This window comes from Chiroxiphia lanceolata, chromosome 6, assembly GCF_009829145.1.
Source record: "Chiroxiphia lanceolata isolate bChiLan1 chromosome 6, bChiLan1.pri, whole genome shotgun sequence".
NCBI classification, from domain to species: Eukaryota; Metazoa; Chordata; class Aves; order Passeriformes; family Pipridae; genus Chiroxiphia; species Chiroxiphia lanceolata.
Window position 1 is genome coordinate 37589633 of NC_045642.1, and position 27061 is coordinate 37616693.

At 36.9% G+C, this 27061-nt stretch overlaps 1 protein-coding gene across 1 annotated transcript in view; it reads left to right on the forward strand.

The window, feature by feature from the left end:
* NUBPL (nucleotide binding protein like) overlaps positions 1–26446 on the forward strand; it is an 84712-nt gene extending 58266 nt beyond the window's left edge. Inside the window, exons 8-11 of the mRNA XM_032691329.1 lie at positions 5869–5954; positions 11487–11607; positions 14677–14759; positions 24273–26446. Coding sequence (XP_032547220.1) covers positions 5869–5954; positions 11487–11607; positions 14677–14759; positions 24273–24335 — 353 coding nt within the window. The 3' untranslated portion in view covers positions 24336–26446. The remainder of the gene's footprint in view (positions 1–5868; positions 5955–11486; positions 11608–14676; positions 14760–24272) is intronic.
* The last annotated feature ends 615 nt before the right edge of the window (positions 26447–27061 follow it).

The following is a 27061-nucleotide window of genomic DNA, read 5'->3' on the forward strand; positions in this document are numbered from 1 at the left end:
CCTGCGGAAGATGAAAGGATAGTATTCAGTGCAAGTTCTTTAAATTTTATCATTCCTGAAAAATAGTTTCCAGATATTGAGGAAAAAAGCTGTGAAGTACAGCTTTGAAAACTGAGGCTCTCTGAGGTCTGGCAACAGCGGCTAAGTGTTTGTTAAGTACTAGATTAGCTGCCATTGCCTTGTTTTTTAGATCAATCATTCTGAACAGGAAGAACAAATGAACCTAGTGTTTAGCTGACAATTCCTAAAGCTGAGAGAAATTTATATGAATAATGCTACTGTGTTCTCTCCTCTAGCTATTTCTTCTAAAAAAATAAATATTCAGATCTGCTCCTTACCATCCCCACCTCAAGGGGAAAAAGGTAAAGAACAGAGTGGTTTGGGGAGCTGATTGAAGTAGTCTCACTGTTGTCATTTTTCTGCAGTAGAATTACTCTTTTACACAGTTCTCCTCTTTGGATTAAGACCTCTCATTTTTTAAAAAAATCATATTTGTCAGAGAGACTGTTTGGACTTTGCTCTTGCCTATTACAGTCCTCATAATAATTTGGACATGATTGGTACATGCCCTTGAAAGCAGGAGGTGGAAGGGAGTAGAGCAGAAAATGCTCATTCCAATGGCTAAGGAAAAGTGTAAAGTGGCAGTGTCTGTGAGGGAGTAGCTTTTTATTTTATGCCTGTACTTTGCAGATAGTGTTTGTTCACAGATGTTATTATAAATGTTTTCGGTGTTTTCACTTCTCTAAATAAATATTTCATTGTAAATTGCATTAGTGTGACATATGTATTCAGTTTGCCATGACCAAAACAATACATTTAACACAGTGAAAGTTGTCTTTCCACATCTTTTTCCATGTGGTCTAGTGTGAAATGGATGTTATAATACTTACCAGTCAGTTTAGATGAGGGCAGTTTAGCTTTAGGATGACAGCTTTATCCAGCTTGTGATATTCATCTGCTCATTGGTTTCACTCACAGTTTGACTTAGCAGAAGGAAGAATCTTGCTCTAAGATTTCTGTTCTCTTTTCGTGGGCAAGTCAGTAGTAGTGTCCTTATGTACAATTACTTGCTAGTTCTTGGACAGGAGAGGATGTGTTGGAAACATACACTGTCTGAACAGGTGTTCAATGACTCCTCCAAAAAGAAAACAGTGAGTACACTGGAGGTGTGACACAGCAAGCTGGAGGATCCAGCCCTTGGGAAAGTTTTGAGCTATGTTATGAGTTTGAAGTGAGGACCCTGTAATGGAAAATCACACCAATGGTTCTTTTAAGTTGCTAGTTGTGATGAGATGTCACACACAAAAACTAAAGGAACTTCTTTACAAAGTTTATCCAAGGAGATGAACAGTCTTCTAACGTTAGTTTATCTGTTATCATTATCTGTTATCATTTGTTCTTGCAAGACCTTTTTCTGCATCTTCAAGTGCAAAGTGTATCTGTATTTGCAGGCACATTTTACCTATGAAGTAAAAAGAAATATAATAGAAGGTCAGAGGGACTCTGAAGAGATCCACTGTAGAGAAGATTGAGGTTAACCAGGCTATTTATAACTGGAAAGTCTCACCTAGAAGTTTGAAATTAATGCATTGGAAAAGGTAGCAAAAGCTACAAAAAGCGCATGAGTGGTGCATTCAGATCAGACCATCTACAGCTGCATTGAGGCCTGCATGTGGTTTCTTGCCAAGAGCATTCAGTGCCTGTCAGTCAGCAGATCTCATTATTCTGTCTTTATCCTCCAGAATTCTGTGTGTCAGTCTTCCTGGTCACTTACACTTCCCAGCTTTTGCGGTGGCATTGTTTGCTAAGAGGGTGACATAAGACACAGTCTGATACTTGTGTGTGGAGGGATCCTTAGTCTTCTGTTTGGATGAGAGGCACCTAGCCTGGTCCTGAGGTCTATCTGTAAAGACACTACAGGGAAGAAAGAATATATTATAGGGATCCTTTTCGTCCTAAGGTAGACCTTCTACATTGCTGTTTATCAGCTGGTTTTTAGACCTCTCTGGTTTTTGCTTGGGTACAAATTGACTATAGCTAGGGATTGGTGAGATTTCACTTTATGCTTTGTAATTCAGAGTATCTAATGCAAACTTTAATGGTGCATTGAATATAGGTGATATTTTCTATACACAGGAATTATAGGCTGTTTAAACGCTTGTAATTTCCTGAACACCAGTCCACCCAAGGATGAGTACCAATGTGCTGTGTTGGCACACCTTTCTTTTTGTGAGGACTGAGGACCTGGGGTTGAAAAAGAAAGGGAAACATCAATGTTATTATAGGATACTGTTAGTTCTATCTCTATATATCATGTGTCCTAAGGTCAGTTAACATAGTTTTTGCTAATGCAATCTCACCTTGACTGCTGTGTCCAATTCTAGACTCCTCAGTACAAAAGAGCCATGTAGCTCCTGGAGCTAGGCCAGCAAAGGGCTATGAAGAAGATTAGGGTACTGGAGCATGTCACTTATGAGGAAAGATTTGTGAGGGAGCTGGCCCTGTTTAAACTGGAGAGGAGAAGACTGAGAGGGGATCTTATCAATGTATATAGACAGCCAAAGGGAGGGTGTCAAGAGGAAGGAGCCAGGCTCCTCTTGGTGGTGCTAAGCAATAGGAAGAGAGGTAATGGGCAGAAATTGATGTACAGAAAGTTCCACCTGAACATGAGGAGGAACTTCTTTACTGTGTGGTTGACTGAGCACTGGAACAGGCTGCCCAGAGAGGTTGTAGAGTCTCCCTTGCTGGAGATACTCAAAAGCTATCTGGACAGAATCCTTAGTAACATGCTCTAAGGGACTCTGCTTAAGCAGGGAGGTTGGACTAGATGACCTCCAGTGGTCCTTTCCAGCCCTACCCATCCACAGCTTCTGTGTGATTTGGTGAACATGCATCAGCTTTTTGTCAACTGACATACAGTGAAATTACAAAAATAAATGGAATGCTTGAATAAGTAGATGAGTCAGTTAAATATAAGTGTGCTCTACTTAGATGTCCTTAGTATGCTCAAGGCACAGAAATTATTCTTCTGCACACAACTGCAAACACAGAATTTGTAGTATGTTTTAATGTACAATGTGATAGCATTATAGTTTCTGCAGTTTCTGTGTTCAGTTTGTCAGCCTTAGTCTGTCTCATTCAAACAGAGACTTCTGTAAACATTGCACGTACTGCTTTGAGACACTGTGTACACAAATGCAGTCATATTTCATTCCCTTATTGATTAAAATAACTTTACTGTTTGATAGTCCTCTTAACCGTGTAGAGTCAAGATAGCAAGGAAAGTGTGGGCTGTGTTCTTTCTTGCTTATGATTTTAATCACTTTCTGAATTAAACATATGCAAACTTATTCAGGGAGGGGAGCACCATGAAAAGTCTCATTTGCCATATTCAGTTGCAAGTAAAGGAAATAATGCTGCAAATAATTTGAATTCTTGAACTTCAGGTTGGGTTTGCTGGACTAGCAGTTGTACCATAGAAAGAGAAAAATACTTACTTTATAGGGCATTGGTATAAGTCAGTACAAGCTGGCTGTGAATAAATTTTGTCTGTAATCCAGCTCAGAGTGAAAAGGAAAATAGGAGAGAAACATCTATTACACCCTCAACAGCAGCTTCTTGAGCATGCTGGCTTTCATCTGTGGAAGAAGCCATGCAAATTGTCCATGAGCATAATTTTAACTCATATATTTCAGAAACCAGAGGGTTTTTGTACACAGAGTTGGTATTTGTGGCAGCCGAAACTCTGCATTGTGCCACTGGGTCTTTTTGGCATTTTTGCTTTTTCCCTTTGGATGAGAATTTGTTAGTCAAAAATAGCTCTCAGTTAAGCTGCTTGTGGTCCTAGTGGGTGTTTTTTTGTTCATAGTCTCCATCCTTCATACCATGCCAATTGTTAGATTCTTAAAAAAATTACTAATGAACCAGACTGCACGTAAGCTTCTACACAAAGATCCAGGGAATGCTGAGCCAGCATCTTGAAAGAAGAGTGTGAATAAAGGTGTGAAGCAACTAACGTGACTGTATACACATAAGGCACAAATTTCCAATTTTGTTGGAAAAAAAAGCATTTATAAGCTTTTTGTCCAAGTATTGAAAGATCCTTGTTCTACAAATATACAGAAAACTCAAGGAGTCTAAATTATTTAGCTGTGGCCTGTGCTTTTAGGGAAAGGTATATTCATTTTGTGAAATTAACCCTACATTTCAGTATTGGCTGAAAAGTGTAACCCTGTGTTTAGTGAAATGAGGAGCTAAGGTGGCTTGGATGTAACTGAATGGCTTCCACATTATTCTTTGTGATGCTGTTGGAAAGAGGTTGTCTTGGCAAAACCAGCAAATTATTCGAATGCCAGAGTTTTAGCGAACAATAGGGAAATTGCATTTACTTGGTACATTACATATGCCATTCAGTTTTTGGATTTGTTTATAATACTATGTAAGGCAGAGATTGGCAGCTTTTCAGGAGTGAGGTGCCAGGTAGTATTTTTCTTTCACAAATTAGAGGTTAAGAGTGCTGGTTGAAAACATTCAAATGCACTGTCAGGCAGTGTTTGGAAACGGCTGGCTGGCTGTCAGGCAGGCAAGGTGCCACCCGGCAGGAGGTGGATGGCATGAGGGGCAGGGCTCCCTGTCCCAGTGCTGCCAGAGCCAGGAGTGCTCTCAGAATGCCAAAGTTTCTGGTGCTCCAGCCCCTGCCAGTGATGCCAAGGTTGTATGCCTCTGGATATCTACCTGCCTCTTTCTTTGCTGTGTACACCAAGGACTGGAAACTGCAGGCCCAGTAGTGAAGTCTCTCTCAAGCATCTGAAATTGTCTGTTGTAGTGGCTGTTAGTGTGAAGTTTGACATAAATTTCCTGTTCGTGGTTGGCTTAATGTCACTCTACATTTTTCTGTAACAGATACTTTTGACACTAGATGATCACAGTGAAACCAAAGCTAATTAACTGACCAGTAATGTCCTCTGGCACGTTGCATTTTTCTAAAATAGGGATGAGCATGAATGGTTTTGAGGAAATAATATTTGAAACCCCTGAACGTATGGAAAAAGATGCTCTTTGTGAAGTGATGTGGAATATTCTAATGTCTCTATTGTTTTTGCAGGCTGTATTAATCAAGAAGTAATACAATAATACACTAATACAGTATATGATAGTAACCTGTAGGCTTACTTTAGTTTAGAATCTAATCTTTGACAAAGAACTCTAGCTGTTTTATATGCTTAATAACTCTTGGAAGTACTAATTATCAGATAACCTGTAGCCATGTCTGAACAGTCTGAACACTACACTTGATTCAAACCTAGTGCAAGTGTGCATGAGTTGGCCTCTTTTTGTTACCATTCCTACAAAGTCACTGGTGTTGTGTCTAGTGTGACATATTTCAAGACTGTGCCTGTCAGTGCTTGTATCAGAAGGCATCCAGGTCTGGTCTGATTACAGGCGGCTGCCTCTTGATTTTAGGACAAGGCTTATTGTTAAATTAAAAGCTTTCAAATGTAGTTACGGCATGAGAGAGTTACTGTGTAGATATTCCCAGAGTACCACCTCTGCAACCTGTCAGCATATGGACCGCATTGTCTTCTATCCGTCGTCATAGGACAGTAGATAATTTTTCTCATTTAGAAAATATAAATGGTTTCTACATAGAAAAAGTTATGATGAAAATATTTAAATTATTTTTATTACTTCATATCTTATCTCTTATTTTGGTCATTGCATTATAAAAAACGTGCCATCACTTTCTTCCTTAAAAGCATATAAATGTGTGACTACTTTGAAGTAGTAGTATGTACTAAATAATCAAAATATTTAGCAATATAATTAATAATACACATTTAAATGGGATTTCATATTTTCTTTACCTAGGAGCTGTGATCATCTCCACGCCACAAGACGTGGCTTTATTGGATGCATGCAAAGGAGCTGAAATGTTTAGAAAAGTCCACGTACCTGTAAGCCTCTATGTTAAAAATATCAGTAGATTTTTCTTCCCCAAAACATAAAAAAAATTTCATATAAGGCAATAGGTGAACATTCAGAAATCATTTGAATTTCGTAAATTCTTGTTAAAAGAATGGAATCCATCTTATATCTTGGAACTTGCTTTAACAGAAAAGAAAGATTTTTTCTTAGGCTGAGGTCATAATAATATGTGATTTCTTTTAAATCAGTTTGTTTAATCATGTGGAATGGATCAGGTTGCTAAACAGAGTATCCTATGAAGTAATGTGTGCTTTTCAATTAAACCTGTCTTACTATCTCCCCATTATATGTCCTCTTCATCACTGTCTGTGTTAGAGTGTAAAATCTGAAATTTCTTGAAATGTAGAAAAATCATATATTGGTATATTCTAAGAAGATTTAAGATTTGGGGAGATAAGCTTGTTTAGAACTGTCACTTTGCCATTTGAAGGGCTCTGTGACTATCATGACAAGTAGAAGGCTGTATAATCACTATTTTTCATGTGGTTTGTAGCTTATATCTTGGCCTGCTTATTTGGGAAATACAAAATTTAAGAATATCCACAATTAGGAGAAAATATTAAACAGGCTGATGACATCTTTGACTAGATATCTTCTATGTGTGCTATAAGTATCTAAGTCACTGAATGTTATACTTCAGAGTATGTTTATGTAGAGATTAATTTTTCCTTTGAAATGGGCATTCATGAAAAAATAAAAACTGAAATGCTTCATTATCATAAACTGTAAAGAGAAAAAGATGATTTCTTGCTTACCTGTGTGAAGGTTACTTTTGCTCTTTATTAAGAAAGGAAATTTCTTTCATAGCTAGTGCTTTGTTAATTTAAAAAATGCAACAGAAAGTTGAAGTGACTGCTTTCCCTTTTTTTTTAATTTACAGACTAGCTTAACAAAAGAAATACTTTGATAAATTCACTATTATTAACTATTCCTTAAGCATATTTGCATCAAAATAAAAATATGGTAGCATTTATAACTTACTGCTGGAAGAAAAAAAAAGAAGAATAAGATATGGAATGTTTTGTTTTGGTTCTGTGTTTGGGTTTGCTAAAATTATGTAAAATAATTTTCTTCAATTTACATTGTGTTCAAGTCAGCACTCTGCTGAATTTTGCTTTTGTTTTAATGAGCAATTACCAAGATTGCTTTCTAAGACTGTTTTGTTCAATGTTTTTGAAGAGAATGGCCTCTAAGAAAGTCCTGCGTTCTAGGATAGGCTTAGGTAACATTAATTTGACTAGTGGTAGATAAGATATTAAGTATCATCTGTTTTGGTTCGTTGGAATTTTCGGATCTTGTTAAATCAAATGAAAGTACCAGTAAAGCTGTTATGCCAGATGTTGAGTTTGAATGGGCTTAAACCAGTCATGAGGTCTTGGCTTTTTCATGATGCTGCTTCATTTTATTCTGCCTTTGAATGTACGTGAGTACAGGTGCATCATTTACTTCTGTTTTAAAGCAACTCCTGCCTATGTATTCCATTTCTAAGTGTCAGCTAAATCTGAGGATCTAAAGAAAATGTAGTTACATAATTTCTGATGGAAAATGTCAAACCTGAGGTTTACGTCAAAGAGGTGGAATCTGTGGGACTGTGCTAAAATTATGTATCCTGATTATATAATTGACTGATCTTTAAAATTCTAATCTCTAAAATCTTTAAAAAAGTACTTGCAAAGATTTTATTTTTCAAAGAAGCAGAGAGTACGTAGGTTACAGAATTACGCTTTTTTATATTTAATGAACTGCAGTCTCTCCCGTGTACATATAGGTCTGCATATACCACCTGCCTCTCATACCTACTGTCATGAGTTATCAAAGACTCAGATGACACATGTAGCGTTACCACAGTAAAGTCACAATCGTTAATGTTGTTTGTTTGTCCTTTACAATATCAAAATTAAAGTAGAATAACTGAAGGAACTGATGAAAAGCTGGCAATGAGAGCGTTAAAACCAGGATTACAGCCCAAAATTTTCAGTCCTAGGACATGGTTGTTAAAAGAGGAATGTCATCTCTTGTGCAGTGGAGCACACCTACACTTCCAGTACAGAAGGAGTTTTGCTAAGTGGTGCTGACTCCTATCAGAACAAGTTTTTAAGATTCTTGCTCATTATGTGAGTTTGGTCAACGTTTTCTTGCATTCCAGAGGGTGACTCAGAGTGAGTAACTTTGAGTATTTAGAGAAAAAATTGCCTATTTTCACCTGCTGAAGTTGAGTTCAGTTCAGTATGGTTTATCTCATCAATCATATCCCTGAAAGAAAAAGACAGGGTTTTAGTTAAATCTGCAACTTTTTTGGAAGGTTACGTTGTGGATCTTTTAGGTTTCAAAAAACTGCTTAGATAAACTCAGCTATGTATTTCCTTCTAAGTTATACTAAAATTGCTTGTTTGGCTATGTTCTTTCTGGTATATCTGTAGTATCCAGAGTAGCCAGCCAAGATTATGGCTTCATACCGAGAGCAGATGTTAAAGCCAAAAATTGCTCATTATAAGATGAAAGGTAGGAAGACAGAAATATTGTGCATGTTAACTTGAAGCACTACAGTGTGAAGTGACTGACTCATGGTTACGTAGGAAGTTGATGGCAGACTGAGGAACCGTAACCCATCAGATTGAAGTCAGACCTCAGCACCATCCATCCTTGAGTACAGTGAATGACTTAAGTGGGTTTATTGTCTCCTGGTGTAAATACTGAGAGCTTTCATTTTCTTACTGTGTTTTCTCTAACTTAGAAGGTAGTATATTTGGATTTAGGCATGGTTTATTGTGTAACCAAAAGGTTACTTAAGCACAAGAAATATGTAAACATTCAGAAACTGTGTGCAGATAACTCATAATGAAAGGTTTCTTCATTTCTTGTTATTTCTTGATAGATGTCTCTTCACCATTTAAAATAACGATTTGACTAAATGAAATTCAGTTCCATGCATTATAACCATACTCTCCTCTGCTGCAATAGATTAGCTCCTGCATTATGATTCATATAGTAAATACTAGTTTTCATGTCATTACTGAGCCAAGTTTGCCAAGAAATGTACAGGAAAAGGAACTCACTAAGGACTGGAATAGTATTCTCACATGCTTACGGGATAGTTTGTGTAACAGCTGCTTTGAATCTATTAAAAGTCTATTATTTGAGCAGGGAAATGAGAGTTATTACTGACTTCATAAGCAAGATGCATTACTTTGTAGATTTAAAAACTCTGAAGATCATAGTGAACTCTTTTCCTTCTTTAAATATGTGTGCAAAAATATGCATGGTAAAAATACTTCAGCAGGAAAGTTGTGTGTTTGCACAAATTTTGTATTGAAGTTAGTATTTTTAAGTTGCATTTTAATATTAAAAAAAAATCATACTCTGGAAGAATAATTTATGTATTAATAAATATGCAATACTCATTGGTTGACAAACAGGACCAACACTAAAAGATTATTGTGTAATGCTAGAACATTATTTGCTTTTAGTAAGGTTTGTTGAAATGGAAAGAAAAAGGACAGTAAATAAGGCCTCTAAAACTGATACAGCATTGGAGATACAGCTGTATTTCAGCATTTGCATTAACTGTGGCAGAAAGACTTCTTAGTTATAAGGTTGTCAAAGAATTAATAGCATGGTTGTAATAGTCCTTAACTATTCACAAATAGTAGACTACAAAACTTTTTCTTTGATTGTAAATTTGCTGAATTCTAAATGTCATGTGACTACTTTGAAGACAACAGAAAGTTCAAACTCCAAGATACCTGAAAATGAATTAATCAAAGTGTACATTTCAAATTATCTTTTTTTTTCTCCTGTGCTGTCAAAAATGGCTTCCCTGTATCCTGGTGAAAATAATATTTTTCTTTTGCCAAATCATACTCCTTCCTGTGTCCTTCAGTTTACCAATACAGAGAAAATTCCATGACTCGACTTTAAGGAGAGCAGGATGAATGCCTGCTCAATGGTCATCCATAGAAGGCTGTGGCTGTAGAGCTCCCTTGGACACGTAGTATGTCGTGTCTCTCCTAGTTTAAGAACTGGATGAGAAAATTACCTACAGCAATGTGCCAGTAAATAGAAACTTGTTCCTCTTGCTCCTCTCGCAGTCTCTGGGAGAGAGTAGAAAGTGGGGAAAGTCAGTTTGTGGTATTAAATTGAAAATGGGTAATTTTTTTTTAATGTTTTTATTATTTCTTAAAGTGTTCCTTGCTTAAAACCCTCTGAGAGTTTTACATAAGTAAAGAAAATACACCTCATGGTGGTATAGAAAAAACAGGTGACCATCTTTTGATAATTTTAGCTTATAGATAAGGAAATTTTTATTAGGATATTGTAAATAACATGCTTTTTTATTTTTAAGTTTGGTGCCAGGAGTTGTACATTTACTTTTAATTAAATAACTATATTTGTTGGTTGCATTGAACACTGGTGCATCCTTTTAGATATGCTTCATTAGTGTAGTGATTATGTTTCTTCTCTAATAACTAGGCCAGCTTGTTCAAGCACAAAACTAGAAGGCTCAGGGAAATGTAGAAGTACAAAGTGCTACAAAGTAAATAACAATATAAAATATATATTCACGTTTTTAAAACTTGGCCATAGTTTGTGTGACATATCTAGATAGCACATAAATCTGAAAATGAAGTATTGTAACATGTAACCTTTTAAAGCAGGTCTTGTGTTAATTAACAGATGGGTAGGAACTTTCACCCTGTAGCATTTGAATGCTGTTTTATCACTTCTGGAAATTCTCCTCTGCCTTAGTGAAGAGTTTTGTTTACTAGGTGGACAAAATGAGATCAGTGCTGTCATTAGCATTATTGTATATTGTGAAAGAATATTTTTTTTGTGTGAATGATTTCACAAATTTTCATTTGGCATATTTTGTAAGGATGATGTTGAACACCTGGCTTCAACAGAAAGGTGTCCAGGATGTGTGTATTAGATTGTTATGCTGTGGTTTTTGCCACTTAGTTTCACATAACTATTTCTTATGTTTGATCTTTAAAATGTGTTTCTGCTCTTCAGAAGAATAGCAAATCTGGTTCTTTTGGAAAACATTTCCCTACAGGATAATTTATAAAAATACCTTAAAAGCATATCTGATTGTGTAATTCCTCGTAATGATGTGTTTTTATTTTGTGTTTCCTGAAACTGCATGGTACAAAACTGTAAAACACAGCATGGAAATTCTTCCAGTATTCAGAGTTTGAAAATGAAATACTGGAGGGAGGGTTCTTGGCAAGATAGGCCTGTGCAAGAGGTACTTTTCATTACAAATAAATCTGTTAGTCTTTGAGAGGTATAAATGTGATAAAATTGAAATAATGCACAAGTGATGATGCAACTGAGATGACTAATAAGAGCTGATAATGATGTTAATGAGTCTGATTCCTATTTTAAATGAGTACTCTGTGTGAATTTATAGTTGATAATCTATTCTTTATTGTCAGAGATGAATAATGGAAATACCAGTGCTTGAATGCCAGGTTTGAATAGCCTTTCCTTTACTTTAACAGGTTTTAGGACTGGTTCAGAATATGAGTGTTTTCCAGTGTCCTAAATGTAAGCATGAGACACATATCTTTGGAGCTGATGGTGTAAGAGATCTAGCAAAAACCCTTGGGTTGGATATTTTGGGTAAGAATATAGAAATGTTTTTATTTTTCAAGAAAAATTGAATGGTGTGTGTGAAGCATGAACTGAAATATAGAACTGTATAATCCTAGATTACTCTATATTCAGACAGTGTTCAGATATAATAGAACTAATAAGTAGTAAGCTCTGTTCCTTGTGATTCTTGTAATGGCAATGCTGACTGATTATGAAAATTCTTGAATTGTATCTTAAATCTCTTTGTATTTACCAGCAATACAGAACGTGAATTGTTTTGATATCAGTGTGCTGTATTACCTGAAATTGCTTATACAGCAATTTTTACTAATAACCAAGAATTCTCTTTGGTCTTAGGACAGACCTAAACTCTGTCCAGTAATGTCAATAAATGTTTCCTCATTTATTTCATTTAAATTAAATTAGTTGTTACATATTGACTTGGTGGAGACCTTATAGCATCCCAAGGGGGCTTATAGGAAAGCTAGAGACTTTTTGCAAGGGCAGGCAATGATAGGGCAAGGGGGAATTACTTTAAACTGAAGGAGGGTGGATTTAGGTTGGATATTAGGAAGAAATTCTTTACTGTGAGGGTGGCGAGGCACTGGCACAGGTTGCCCAGAGACGCTGTGGATGCTCCATCCCTGGAAGTGTTCAAGGCCAGGTTGGATGGGACTCTGAGCAACCTGGTCTAGTGGAAGGTGTCCCTGTCCATGGCAGGGGGTTTGGAACTAGGAGATCTTTAAGGTCCCTTCCAGTTTAAACCATTCCATGATTGTGTGATTAGCCACAATTAAATGCATACTTATAAGCTAAAATATACATGAATCTTGAAAATATACATCGCTATTTTAAAAAGGCATGGTTCAATCTGTGCTGTAAGTAAAGAATATAACTCAACATAATTAAGTTGGTAAATGGGATAATTGCATGCACTAATGATGTGTTTCCATGTATTACTGTAATTATCTCAATGATTTTCCATAGCTAATTCATTAAAAGGAACCAGGAAGCTCACTTAGAAAGATCAACATAGAAACATCAAGGTCTGACATAGACATAAGATAGCAAGGCAACACATAATTAAAGACATGCTTTTGGGCTATCTTTTCGTTTTCTGAATATATAATGAGTTGTGATTGGGGCCCAAGGGGGCTTCTGCAGTCCTGGTTATGTGGATGGATGCAAATGCTCTGCAAGCAGTTGAATCAAACATGCATTTAGATACACAGGCACAAATGATGTACCGTGCCATTGGTCCCATAGGTGGTTTGTGTTATTTCCTATGAGGGAAGAACTGATTGTGATTGTATTTAATTAGGAGTGATGTGAGAGATGTACAGATTTAGCAGGGAATAGATGAGATAATATGAAGAAAATGAGAGTGAAGTTTAACTTCAAACTGTCAGTGAAGGACCACACTAAGATTAAGAATAATGCCTCAAGGGTTAAATTTAGAATCACAGTGCTTGATCTGATTAGTGCACTCCTCCTTCCAGGGATGACCATTATATAATAATACCATATGGTATTGTAAGAATTACTGCTTACAGATTTTACATTAATCTATCCCAAATGGAAGTTTTATTTCAATGTTATTTGAATTCTGCCCCAAAGCCTTGAGAACTTATTTTTACATATATATCTATAAAATATATATATTTAAAATTACTATTTCTAAATTTATTTTGCTTATATTTTGCAACATGGCTATTCTGTTTGTTTAAATAAGAATCTAGTGCTCCTTTGAAACCTGACAAGCTAACATCTGACAAATTCCGCAAGGTAACAATGTGCAGGATTGAAAAGTATTTTCCTTCTACTTGCTCAGAGTCGGCTGCTATTAATTTTACCGAATACTTCATTTATTTTTGTTTGTGACAGAAGACAATTAGCAGTTGCCAGAACACTTTCAGGTGTAGTTTATTATTTCATATACTTCTGATTCTCCTGTCTTTTTATTGTTCCCTAAAGGAAAGTGTGATAAGGTTTGTGAGAAAGAGTTTTGTGCTGCTGATTTTTCTCTCTCTTTCTCTGAAATTTTTTTTTCTGAAGTTTGGTGACCATAACTGTGTTTTGCTTGTATTCCTGCTTCCTTTGCATTCTGTTTTTTTCTCTCTTAAACTTTGTAAATTTTCATATAGTATTTTTAATGTTTCTTTTTCTGCATACACTGAACCTCAGTAATTTACACTGGCTTGATTTGAGTTAAATAAATGTTGATAAAGTGTACAAATTAAACTAATACAGTTTCTGACATCAGTCAGGGTTGAACTCAGGTAGGCTGTTCTGTCTGCATCCATCCATGATGTAAAATGTAGCTGTGTCTTCCACTGAAAGAAATTTGGTCTTCAATTCACTTTATAATTTTTTATGTAGCAGTGAACTAAACATAGGAACCTCCAAGTTTTTTGTAGCGCTGAAATCTTTGTTTTGGAAAGTATGTTTCAGAATGGAAAAGAGCTGCTAATTGATTCTCCTTTAGAATGTTCCTTTCCTCTCTGACAGTTCCCTGCTCATTATAAAAACAGAATATAAAGAAGATTTCTGTTGGAAAGAAGAATGAGCTGGATAGCTGTCCACCTTTGAATTGAATCCAAGGCCTAATAAGGGCAATAACAAATGCTATTATTTGGAAATTTAGTATTCAAAGAAGTCTTTGAACAGTGATTAAAATCTTAAAACAGCACAGAAAAGAATATACAATGAGGAGATAGGCTGAAGAGTAAGTTGCATGATGAGCATTTTCCCAAAACTCAGGCAATTCATTTAATGTATGCAAAATAATTTGTATCTCAGCCTGTGTTTTTCTGTATGTTTGAGGCAAAAAGCCCTGCCTTCTCTAATAAATGACAATGCATGGTCCTTCCTATTCAGAGCATGAAAAGTCCAAAATAGTTTGGCATTATTTATTATGGATGTAAGGAAACTGTACTGCAGCCAGTATTCATTTTAAATGCTAATTCTTGGAGATTAAGTAATTCAGAGAATATACTGAACTGAAATTTGATATCAAGTTCCTTCAGGGCTATTCTAAAGAAACATCTGAGAAGTATTAGATCTTCACATATGTGTATCTTGGTATTTTTGATGCAGGAGACATTCCACTGCATGTTAATATCCGGGAGTCGTGTGATTCAGGACAGCCTGTTGTGATCGCTCAGCCTCAAAGTGATGCTGTAAGTTCGGTGCATTGCACTTAAAGCAACAAAAAGCCCCCCTCCGAAAATAAGTGGAGAGGGCTTCTTGGTATTGCTGTTCGAAAAATGTGTATCGGAATGGAACTTAAGGAAATAAGATAAAAGAAGGTAGTATCATGAAGTAACTCAAGCCCTTGATTTTGGAATGCTGGTCATCCGTTCTGCTTCTGTGGGTTTGGTTTTGTTTAATTAGGCTGAATCATTCGGTATAATGAAGATTTGATCCAGGTCCTGGCATGCCAAGAGGAGGAAGGTCAGTGTCAAGCCTCATGAGACCTTGCAGCTAATGTAGGTCCTCTAAAACTGTCAGTTGAGCCTTTGGTAGCTGAGCCTGGAAACTGTCAAAGGGTCCTATCCAAAGATGTTTGGAACAAAACCTGCGCATTGTCAGTACCTGAGTTGTTTTCAGCAGGAAGTGGAGCAATTCACACACAGAAGGAAATGGATTTTTCTGTGCATTTACCATAATATTTTCTTGCCTGTGGAAAGTAGGAATTGGTGAGGTGGTGAGAGTCAATTACACAAGTCTGTAAAGAAAAGCAGTTGTACGTACAGAACTTCATTAATACTGATAGAGTAACATTTTCCTGTCTGGTGTTTTCTTTCTCCTCTGCTGGAGTTTGTCTGCCAGGCTCTGTGGGACAGGGTGCTTTGCATAGTATATGGCATGATGCAGCCTCACTTTTGACTGCTGCTTAGATGTTATAGTGAAAAAAAGTGATTAATGCTGATAATAGATGGTAGAATTAATTCAAGATAAGGTAGACTGTACCGATGGTACATTCGTTTTTTAATATGATTGTTAGGCACATGCTGAAATACTTTTTTCCTTCCCAGTGTTTTAGAAGATTAAGAAAAAGGGGAGGACAGGATTAACATTGTCAATCCAGTGTTTAATAACACTGATCAGGATTCTGGAGGAACAGTGACAGTCTTAAAATTGTAACACATCATTTTGTTTTGAGAGAGAAGCAGCAGCACTATTGCATGTTGATTTCTAATTGAATGCAATATTTTTACTAGACCTGGGCAAGGCCCATGCTGTGGAGTAATGTAGTGATCTTGAGTTCAGGTCCTTGTGAAAAGGAATCCTTATAATCCATGTGGTAGTTTCTCTCTGGGAAGTTTGATCAACAGTGTGAAGGTTTGAAGGATGCATGGCTTTGGTCAAAGTTGAAATAAAACAGCTGAGCAAACTAAGATGGAGGGCTCACAGCTCTCAGTATCAGAAATCTGTAATAACCAAGGGTCTGTAGCTTGCTGGACTATTGATCTGAAAATTCAGACATGGAGAATAGCATTCTGAAAATAAAAAAACACAACAAAGTCTGTGTTGCCATCTGTTTGTCCTTGAACTATATTCTTGATAACAAAAGGATGGGTTATAATCACCATTTGTGGCAATTAAGTTAAATATGAAGAGGAATAAAGATTTACAAATATGTGTGACTCTGGGGAAAACTCTTTAATATCCTTCTCTGCCATTGCATCTGTGAGATAATCATTCTTCTCAGAGAATGAGGTTTTCTTAAATGTCACTAATCTCTACAGAATAAAAAAGAATTTCCCTTTATCCCTGGTTTGCTTCTCATTTTAAAGACAGAAAAAAATATTGTTGTTCTCTTATATTTTAAAAGAAAAGAAGAAAAATTAAATTCTTAGCACATAACTGATGGTGGAACAGGTCATATAAGGTTAGATTCTGATCTTTAATACATGACACTCATCACCATGTTTCTCAAGTAAACTAAAATTGTGGCTATTCATGCATGAACAATCACAAGTTTTCAGACAGAGAACAATATCTGTTGAAATTATCCCTACTCTTGTCTCTTAAATGTGCAGGGGATTTTTATGCAAAATTCTGAGCTGATTTTGTTAGAACACACAAATCAAATACAGAATCATAGACCTGAAATGATACCCAGCAGATTCAGACAGTAGGGAATAAGGATGGTGATTTACTTTTTAGAAACCCAGCATACTGTCACACCTTCTAAGCTCTGTCAAGCCTAGAATAAAGGGTGTTTCTAAAATATGCCAGTTAATACTTTTTTTTCTTACATGTCTGCTGTGGGGTTTAACTTGCCTTGCAGATATGTGAAAGTATAGCTCTAACTCTACACTAGAATTTCAAAATGTATAAGCAAAGTTGTGTAAACTCATTATTTTAAAGCTTATATATAGTTAGTGGAAAAGAGGTTTTACAAATGACCAAGAAATTGCTAACAACTAAAAAAGAAAATTACTTGTAGAACTGTGCATGTTTGAACTTAGAAAGTTGTTCCTCAGGGAAGGCACAGAATACACAAGAATAATCTACTTATGGAAAGGGCTGACAATATAGCTAAAGAAATGAAGGTTTAATGGCTGGAGTTCTCTTCTGGTGAAGCTTGAGGCAGTTCTCAGGGAGAAATAAATAGTGCTGGTAAAATGATTTTGCTCTTGGTATAACATTGCCTATGCTAGTGTTTCTGTCAGCTTAGTTGTTTAAATTGTGGCTTTTTCTTAGCACTCTTCATTGACAAAACTTTGTTATGTGCTGTAGAAAATTGAATATGGCTGTACTCGCATGTCAGCCTAATGCAGCAGTTGAGAGTGACCAGAGGTCCTCTACAAAAAGCTAATAATTTCTTAGTTTAATCAACAGTGAGGACTTAACAGACCCTTCTGGATATTAGTTGAGCATTTCTCTCCTCTATCAGGCTGTGAAGGTGGATTGGCTGCCTAAGGCTTCATTTTTTCGTTCACTCAAACATACAAAAGAGTTCCTAAACAGCAAAAGCTAGTAAAGGAAAATCATGAATGGTACTAAAATGGTAGAATGGGGGGAAAAAAGTAGGGTAAAAGGTAGAATTAGGGAAAATAAATGAGGAGTCACTGAAACCAGGTGAAATTGATTATGCTCAGATGTAGAGAAACCTCCTATGGACCATGGGAAGGAGCCAGCAGCAAAACAGGTGTTTGGAAGAGGCATCCTGAAGCTTGCAGATAAGACATACAGAACATGATTAATTGCAATGCAGTCATTGTTCCACCAAATGAGTTGTTTAAATGCCCAGTGAATTCTCCATCAACACTGGGAGAAGACATAGGGGTTGCTAAGATCTCTTCCATTTGTGAGTGCAAAACCCAGAGTGTGGTGGTTATCTTGTGCAGAATTCCTGCTAGAAGCTTTTGAGTGTACCACAGCCTTCATGGCACAGTGGATTTATTATTAATACCTTGGTAGAACAGACGGGCTGTCTTTGACTGTTGAGCACCAGAGTCCCAATTGCCTTAAGGCTGAAGAAGCAGCTCAAACAAGTACGAAATACATTTGCTGTACCAGTGTGTTCATTCACATCCTAAAAGTTGGGATAGACATTTCAGGGAAGAGACATGCTGGAGGCTGAAGCCAGCAGTAGATGTTGTCTCTCATCTTCTTGTCTTGGGAATGAGATGTTTAAAAAAAATATTGTGGAGGAGAGGTGATAACACCTCTAAGGTTCATCAGGGATAATATATTCAAGAAGCAGAGAAGTCATGAAAGAATGAAGTTTAGATGTCACCTTTTCGCCCTTCTTCGTTGTTGAAGACATAGTGACACTTCATGACGAAATATAGAGAAGATGACTGCTTTTGGGGGGAAAAAAATCAAATTCCAGGAAACTCATAATGGTCAGTTAGTTCCTTAGTGTTTTTTGCCACATGTTGTTATGGAAAGCATTTGGAATCTATTAAGGAAAAATTCTGAGTTCACCCTCTTGTTCCATAAAAATCAGGTAGAGTATACTGGGAAAGCAAGGAAAGGTGAAAAGAAGCAAAGCCAGTGCCCCTTCTCCTCATGGCCTCAGAACATGGCCACCTCTCCAACTACAACAACTACTACAACCTTCTTTTCCGGTCTGGGTGATATGTTTATATTTTGCAGAAGCACTCATTGGCTAAACCACCCCCTGGGGGTTACCATTTTATAACTTCAGGGGGAAAACTGTTTTTTCCCCCACCACAATTATATATAGGTAGAGTGTTGGAATCCCCATATTGCACAGCCTTTTGCATGTGTGCACGAAGTTATACGCAGTGTGGTGAGGAATTTATGACTTGGATAGAACAGCTAACCTTGTCCTGGAGCAAGGAAACCAGGACCTGTGGCTGAAAAACATGCTTAATGTCATCATATCCAGTTTGTGATAAAGACCAGTATATAATACAGACCCCACATACTTCTTGAGGGAAGTTCTGTTACTATCTAGCACACATTTAACTGTGTGGAATATATTCAGCCCTCTTGCAGATTTTGTATATTCATGTATATTGGTGAAGGATTTTTAGTCCGAAAAATTGCACACTATCTATAAGAGGAGAGGAAAAGCCCAGTCAGGTGGAAAGCAGGGACACAAGGCATCCGCAGTTTGACATAACAGAGCAAAATAAGTCTGGTTAAAAATCCCTTTTCAATTAGAGCAGAATGTTATAAGCCTTACTGTGGTGTCATCCAAAGAGACGGCTGAAATTTGTATTCAGAAACACTTTTCCTGTAGAACTCTGTGAAAGGGTGATGTGTAAGTAGGGTAAAAATGTACAGCCTTTTAAAGCTTGCAAGAAATAGTTGGAGAAAAATTGAAGTACTGGTAGCAAATAATCATAGAATCATATTTGGTGGTGTTTAGCTGTCATCAGTAATTCCATTTAATGAGTGGTCAATCTATTGTGTAATATCTTTAAAGAAAAGCAAACCCCAAAGAAGGCTGCATGATATGATTTATAATATGCCTTATTATCAAGGCTTCCTTTGAATGATCACAGTAACATTTGGTATGTGTAGGTTCAATTCCTTCATTCGGGGTGTAGGTAGTACACTATCAGAACTTCATTTATGGTTCTCTCCACTGAAGGAAATTCTGAGTGGTAGGTTAGTCTGTTTGAAGGATGTTACTGTGCTGCATTTGATTTGCACTGTTCTACTTAACCATGTTTTCTGGACAAGATGTCTTTTTAGATGTCTGTAATGGTATCTGAGTGATGTATATGCATAATGGCACCTTGGGATATCACTCTCTGAGGCTCCCTCAAGAGAGTGGCTAGGCTGTTGCAACTGCTATTATGTAGGATTAACAGGAAATTTCCCATGAGCACTAGGGATTTTTCTTTAAGATTTTAGTTTCATAAATGCAGCTTACTTGCCTACCTCTTTAATTTCATGTTATAATGTGTGGATTGACTTTTATTGTCTCATTAAGTCTCTTCTCTGAGCTGAGACTTCTGGCAACTCCTGCCAAGCTGCAATGTACATGCAAAAAAGAATCTTATGGTAGAACTGCCCAGAGGAGGACAGAGTGGGAAAGGCTCCGGACCTCTTGCAGGAATCAAGAATTTCTCTGGGTGACATGAAGCTTTTATCTGAAGTGGCAGCTTATGTAAAGCTGTGTTTATCATCACGCTTTTAGCGCCTTCTGAGTTGACCACAGTAAAATACAGACATTAGAGGGCAGCTCCAGTCATGCACTGAAGGCTGGAGTTGTGTCAAAGTAGCAAGCAATTTCCATGGAAATTAAAGTTGTTTAAAAATCTGATTGAACTGGAAAATGGACTGTGGTTGAGCAGAGAGTGCTAATAAGAACAAAAACTACCAACTGTTATTTTCATGTAGATGGCAGCTAAGTCTAGTATGTGATAGTCACTATTTAATTAGTTGCTCATGGTTGCTAGCTTCCTTTAGCAATGAGTAAAGTATAAGCCCTAACAGCTCAGTTGAGCACATTTAAATTCCTTTTCCGTATCTGAAGGTATAGGAGCATCCACAACATTTGATATTCCAGACAGTGAGGACTTGCATAGATTCTCCTTTGGATGGCTGGATAAAGCATCTTAATAATCTTGGAGTCTTGCAATAGAAGTTAGAAACCATGTTGGTACTGGGATTTATACTCTTTGGCGTACTAGACCTGCAACTGTGTGATGTATCAGTATGCTTTTTCTCAGTTGCTGGTCAGAAGTTGTTTGTATGCAGTGGTTTGGGTGAAGGCAAATGTCATATCAGGTCCTATGTGTTTTGACTTTGTTGACTGTAAATTGGGTTTTGTGTTTGTGTGGCAATTGCACCAGATACTGGAAGCCACTAAAGTGAGATGGTTTCAGGCTAAGAGCTGCACTTCAGTGGAAGGCAAACCTGCAGGTCAAGCCAAATCAATCCAATCCAATCCATAAGAACAGGGCAGTCTCAGCTGTGACCTGTGCAGTCTGTTTGCAGTAATCTTAGCAGCGATGCATACTTCCCTCACGGATAAGATTTTTAGGGAGAATGAAATGCCATGACTGAAAGTCTCATATTTCTCTAAGATTACTGTAGGACTTAATTAGATGAGCTAATAAATAGCCTTGCAGTTTAAATCTAGCTGTCTATTATCGCACGATAATACAGATTCATTACAGAGTAAGGAATCAGGATGTTCTCTGATTATTTAGGCTAAGTAGGACTTTTCAGTCTATTTCTGGTGAACTTCGTTGCAAGTTCTCCATTTCCTACTCCACCATCTATACTGCCATTAGTCACTTCATCGTTGGCTGTGCCCTGGAGGTCCTAAGAACTGTACACTTCTGACAGTGTTTGTACCAGTGTCTGAGAGGTGAACAGTCTCTCACATGGCTGTTATGCAGCTCTTTTGACTCTATGAACGTCACCTTCCATCTCTACTTCTACTCTTCCCTGTGTTCCTCTCAGATGCCATCTAGGCAGTGTTCATAATAAACAAGTCTGGTCTGATTTTAGGACACTGTCTTCCTATGCACTTCTTCATTCTTGTGAAGCAGGGAGAATGATAACCGCTGTGGTATTATTGAATGTAAAGTTGTCCATCGGCAAAAAAAATGGTTTTCAGAAAGTCTGTAAACCATTCCTTTAGAGCTTTCAAACATAAAGGGAATAACTGACCTGTAAAGTTTGCTTTTATCCTATTAAAATGAAAATGGTGAGTGATGAATAAGAACTCATCCTTTACTTTTTCTCTTCTGGTTTTCCACCCAGAAAGGAAATAATAAACCCTGTCCATTTTCAGTTGCAGCCTGACTTCTTTTGCTTAGTAATGACAAAGTAAACAGCTGAACTGTGCTCTCTGTCTACAGATGCCACGTTGAAAAGATCATGAGTAGGAGAAACTATTCAATACACGTAGAGTTGTTTTTATGTACTGCATATTGACAGTCACCAAGATTCCATTTAGACCTTTCAGGTATGTTGATTGATAGACAAGCCCTCACTCCTAGCTAAAGGATTTGTTCAAAGGTAGGAAACTAAGGCTCGAAACAGTTGATTTTTGTTGAAGCCAGGTTACTGGTAGGATTCTCTACTGACATGTATGAGATACTAGTCTGTGCAACAGACAAAGTAGTGGTCTAGGAAAACACAAAAAAAGGGATGTTTAGCAGGTAAGACCAGTTGTTGATAACTGTAGGGCTAGGTAACACTGGCATGCTGGCTACAAGGAGTTGTACCAGGAACCTCCTGTTGCAAAGTGGCAGATCAGCTGCTTGGCAAATAAGGAGTCAGTGTACACTGGGAAATTGTTATTCAGACACTCACTGACAGTATTTTTGGGGAGAAAAATCTTAAGCTTATTGGGATCTTGACATAGGATAACATTTATACAAGCAATCAAGTCTGTTTATGGTGGATTTATAATTCTGTGTACAGTTTGGTCAACTCTGGAGCAGAAAAATAGCCTGGGCAGTCTCTAGAAGGGGCCAGATTTTCTCTGCAGGTTGTTAATTGACTCATTAAGATGCATGAATTGATTTGTGCAAAGTGGGAGCTGCCTGCGGGACTATTTAAGAGTTCAAAATTCCCACCTGGAGTGCTCCTAGACCAATTAGTCAAACATTTAACTGCAAAGGCAGCTTGACTTCAGTCAGTCACATTATTTCAAGTTAGTCCATTATCTTATCTAGGAGAGTGGTTAGTTGGGGACTAGCTGGACCACCCAGGGAATTAGTATCTGAGTGAGGTGGGTGTTGCACACAAGCTGTGTTACCCAACTGCACTGCAGTTGTAGCCGTAGGTGTTTTAATTTCATGGTTGTGAATTAAGTTCTATAGTTCATTCTATAATTCTTGCCACAAAGTTATGCATATGGGAGAAAACAATTCTACCTTGCTGTCTGCCTTCCTTGCAAACTCAGAAAATTACACTGCTTTAGTTTTAAGGTGATGTGAGCACTGAGACTCTGAGGTGCTGGGGCTGGCAGTGCCAGAAAAGAAAACCCTACATGCTAGGAGCAATCCCTAGAAAAGAGGAGATGTGAATAGTGCATGTCCCTGCAAAAGGTTGACACCCGGTTCAGACCAGTGACCTTCCCTCCCTTCCCCTCAAGCTCTGACCTCTGGCATGTGTCAGTTCGTTTTCTATTTTAAAGGCTCATCAAGGATACAAGGTCTAATTCATGGTTAGAGCTGTCTGAGAATGCTGCAGGAGGCAGGAAGGATCAGTGCATTTGGGGTTACTGTAGGAATTTCTTCTAGTAAAACAGGGAAAGTTGTCAATATGGGAACCATATTCAGACTTACTTGAGAGGATGGAGAAGTAGGTTGATGTAGTGGGTTGACTCTGGCCAAGTGCCAGGTACCCACTAAAGCCACTCTCTCACTCTCCCTCTGCAACTGGACAGAGGAGAGAGAAAAAAACAGCAAAGGATTCATGAGTTGAGATAAGAGCTGGGAGAGGTCAGTGACTGATTACCTTCATGGGCAAAACAGACTCAAAGTCAGGATAGTACCTAAATATTATGAACAGGATAAGAGCCAAAGAGCGAGAAATAAAACAGTCTTAAAAAACACCTTCCCCCCACCCCTCCTTCTGTGTTCTCCCTCCTCCCCCCCAGTGGTGCAGGGGGACGGGGAATGGGGGTTATGGTCAGTTGTTGTTTCTGCCACTGCTCAGAGAGAGGAGTCCTTCCTCTGCTCCCAAACCCCACTTCAGTCTTTGGGAAAGATTTCTTTTTTTGAAAATACTTTCATTTTAAAAGTCTGAATAGGAAATTCTGTAGTGCAGTCTAGTCTGTAATTAATCAATTGTCTCAAAAAAAATTTTTTTTAATGTTTTTGTTTTCTCTGATTCTCTGTCCTATGCATGGTGCATGTTGGTTGTCATGGTTAGGGAAGTTTATAATTAATAGTACCTGTGGGACTAAAGAGTCTTATTCCTCCTCAACGCTTCCAGGAGACTGTTGACTTTGTTTGCTCTTAAAGACAAATTGTTCAGTCAGGTTCTATTCTTAGAATAATAACTGAGTTAAATTTTAAAAACTCCCTCTCCCCCAGTATTTTAAATAATGCTTGTACTTATTTTATGTATTAATGCATCATTTTTCCGGAAAACAGACTAAATTGAACCCATTTATTTAAATATCTTTGGTTTTCTTTGAAGGTGTGCGAAAGAACAGATAACTAACGAGATGTAAAATGTTGCTTTTTATAGAAATGAAAGGTGCTAAATATATGTTTCTGTTTTTGCAGGCTAAAGCCTATCTAAAGATAGCTATGGAAATAGTAAGAAGACTGCCAGTGCCTCCTGCTTGAAGTATTTACCACAGAAACTTGCAAAAAAAGCCATCTTTGTTGCAACCAATGCAGAAGAGTCCTGGTACCTAATAATTTGGAGGCCATACCTTAGTTTTAAGAACTTCTTTAGGAGTTAATTTACCAGAGATTAAATTAAGATTGTGATATTTACTGGTTTTTGAATCATTGCTTGTCCATGTCCAAAGGGATTGAAGTGTGCAAACAATGATAGATAGTATTTAACTGCTGAATTATACCATCATCAAGCATTTTTCACGTATGCTCTTTTATGAATGAAAACCAGCCTCTGCACTCAAGGAGAATGATGAGAGGTATGCCAAAGGATTAATCCTGCTTAAAAACTTAAATTTTCAGTACTCTTAATTTCTTTCAATTTTGGTTAAGTTTTTACATGGTTAACTATCAAACTGACCTTAAGTTCTGTAAGATTTTAAGAAGAAAAGTCAGTTGTGCAACTGCTGTACTTTTTGTGTGTTCACTTTATAAGAAAATTTAAAAAATTCCACATATACTCTGAAGAGTTCTTGTGGTGAATGGTGATCAGATTTATTCATTATCAGATCAAGTTCAATCATGAGGCAATTCATGGTTTAGTGAAGAATGGATTACATGACCCTGAGGCTTATTTCTTGACTGTTTTGCATTATAATGAACCCAGACAGAAGACCAGGTAACCGAGGTCTTCACTGAAAACCAGATATTTTGCCTGAGCTCAGTTTGACAGGAAATGCAAATGATCAAGATAAATTAAATTTGTGATTGCATATTCCTACTACAGTGCAGCAACTTGGAATTTGAATATAAAGATATATTTTTGAAGTAAAGAAATATTTGGTCTTCAAACTGCATGGCCTTCTGGTTTGTTTTTTCATTGCCTTTGATCTTTATTTTTGTGTTAATGTGTGGAAGTGAAAGATTATGCCTTCAGGGTATGAGTTTCCATTTACAATTAGATGTTTGAGTTGACATTTAGGCTTTTTCATTTACGTAGTCAAGTATCTTAAACATACATGTTAACCATACCATACTGTGAATTTAACCATACTGGGGAGTTCTGCTGTTGACCTCCGAGGAACCAAGGTTTTCCCTGTATTCCAAATACTTATTCAGGATTTTGGATGAATTGTTTTTTATTATTGAAGTGATACAGCATAAAAGTTGGTATAGATTTACATTAAGAATATTTAAGTAATATATACTCAATTTGCATGGAAAATCTAGGCACAAATGATGAGTTGAATTTCAAGCTTAGGTGATTTTGTAAATATGTAAATTACATAGTCCAAAACTGTGGATTTTTTACTTCAAGTCAATCTCTGAACCTCTTCGCCTTCAGCCTTCCCCGTGCAATCTCATAGCAGTGATCAGTTATTTCAGTAGTATATTATCCCAGGCCTGTAAATTTACAAAAATACTCACTTCCTTTCAGCTGTCTGATATATTTTACAAAAATTAAAACTGGCTTTGTGTTCTGCCCTTTCATACTTTATTGATAGCATTTTTTAAAATTAAATTTCATCTCTGTTTGTTCACTTTGCTTTACATATCGTAATTGCTGATTTACCTGTCTCTAAGTAATCCTGTGGTGGTTCTGGTATATTATAACCATAAATTTCAGTTGAAAAACTGGGATTTCTGACTGGTTTTTAATTTAAGACAGTGATATAGTCTGAATTGTTAGCATTTGTTATTTTCATTCTATTAAAAAGTTTTTGAATGTCTCTGACATCCAGTTCATGTTGAGACTGGATGAACAGTCAGTATACAGATAGATAGTTGTTTGCTTTCCCTTTTGTTTTTTTTCTCATTATTTCTTGGGTTAGTTGAAGGATGAAATTTGCTTTCAAATGTCCTTTTATTTTTACTCCTTTTTCTCTTTTTTTTTCCCCTTTTAATTAAGTACTGTGGTTTTGCTCTGTTGAATCTTTCAACTGCAGAACTATTTTGAATGCCTTTATCAAGAAACTGGTTCTAATGATTAAACATAGTTTCTGTGCCAGTCTCTGAAAATTCATATTTAGTTAACAGTTTTGTGGAAGGATTGCACAATGTAGTAAATTTATTGGTTGAAAATTGTCAGTCATTTTCAATAAATATACATAATTGTACAGAGTCGGTTTAAGTGCGTTTAAGGGTAGCAATGGTCAAATCAAACTTAAAATGAGAATGTATTGCTTTACTTCCCTCATTCTCATAACTGAAAAACTGTTTCCCAGCTCTTCTCAGGGCATTAACAGAGTGTTATTACTGCTTAATGTTATAAAAACACATATTCATATTTTTTATATTACATGTATATATGTCAAGTATATATGAATGAATTCTAGTCAACATACTACATTTGAAATTGTAATTCATAAAACCTTTTATGTAAGTTGTATGGGGGGGTGTTTGGATCAGTTGGAGATTTAGCAGGAGAAAATGGTATTTAACTATAGTTTATAAATATAGATTATAGACTTGACACACAGTGCTGTTTGCTCTTTTCAACTCCAGTATTTTACTTTAATCTCAGTGATATTTCCTAGTGTACTAGTAAGTTGTTTTCTAAAAATGGTAATCCTAACAAAAGGGCCTGACTTTCCTGATGTGTATGGGTAGGTGCTCTTTGCTCAGAAGCGATGGAGACTTGCTGCAAAATTGCTGTGATCGTGGGTTACTGGCACAGAATTATTACAGTCTGTAGCACTGTGAGCTACAGTTACACACTGGAAAATCCCACA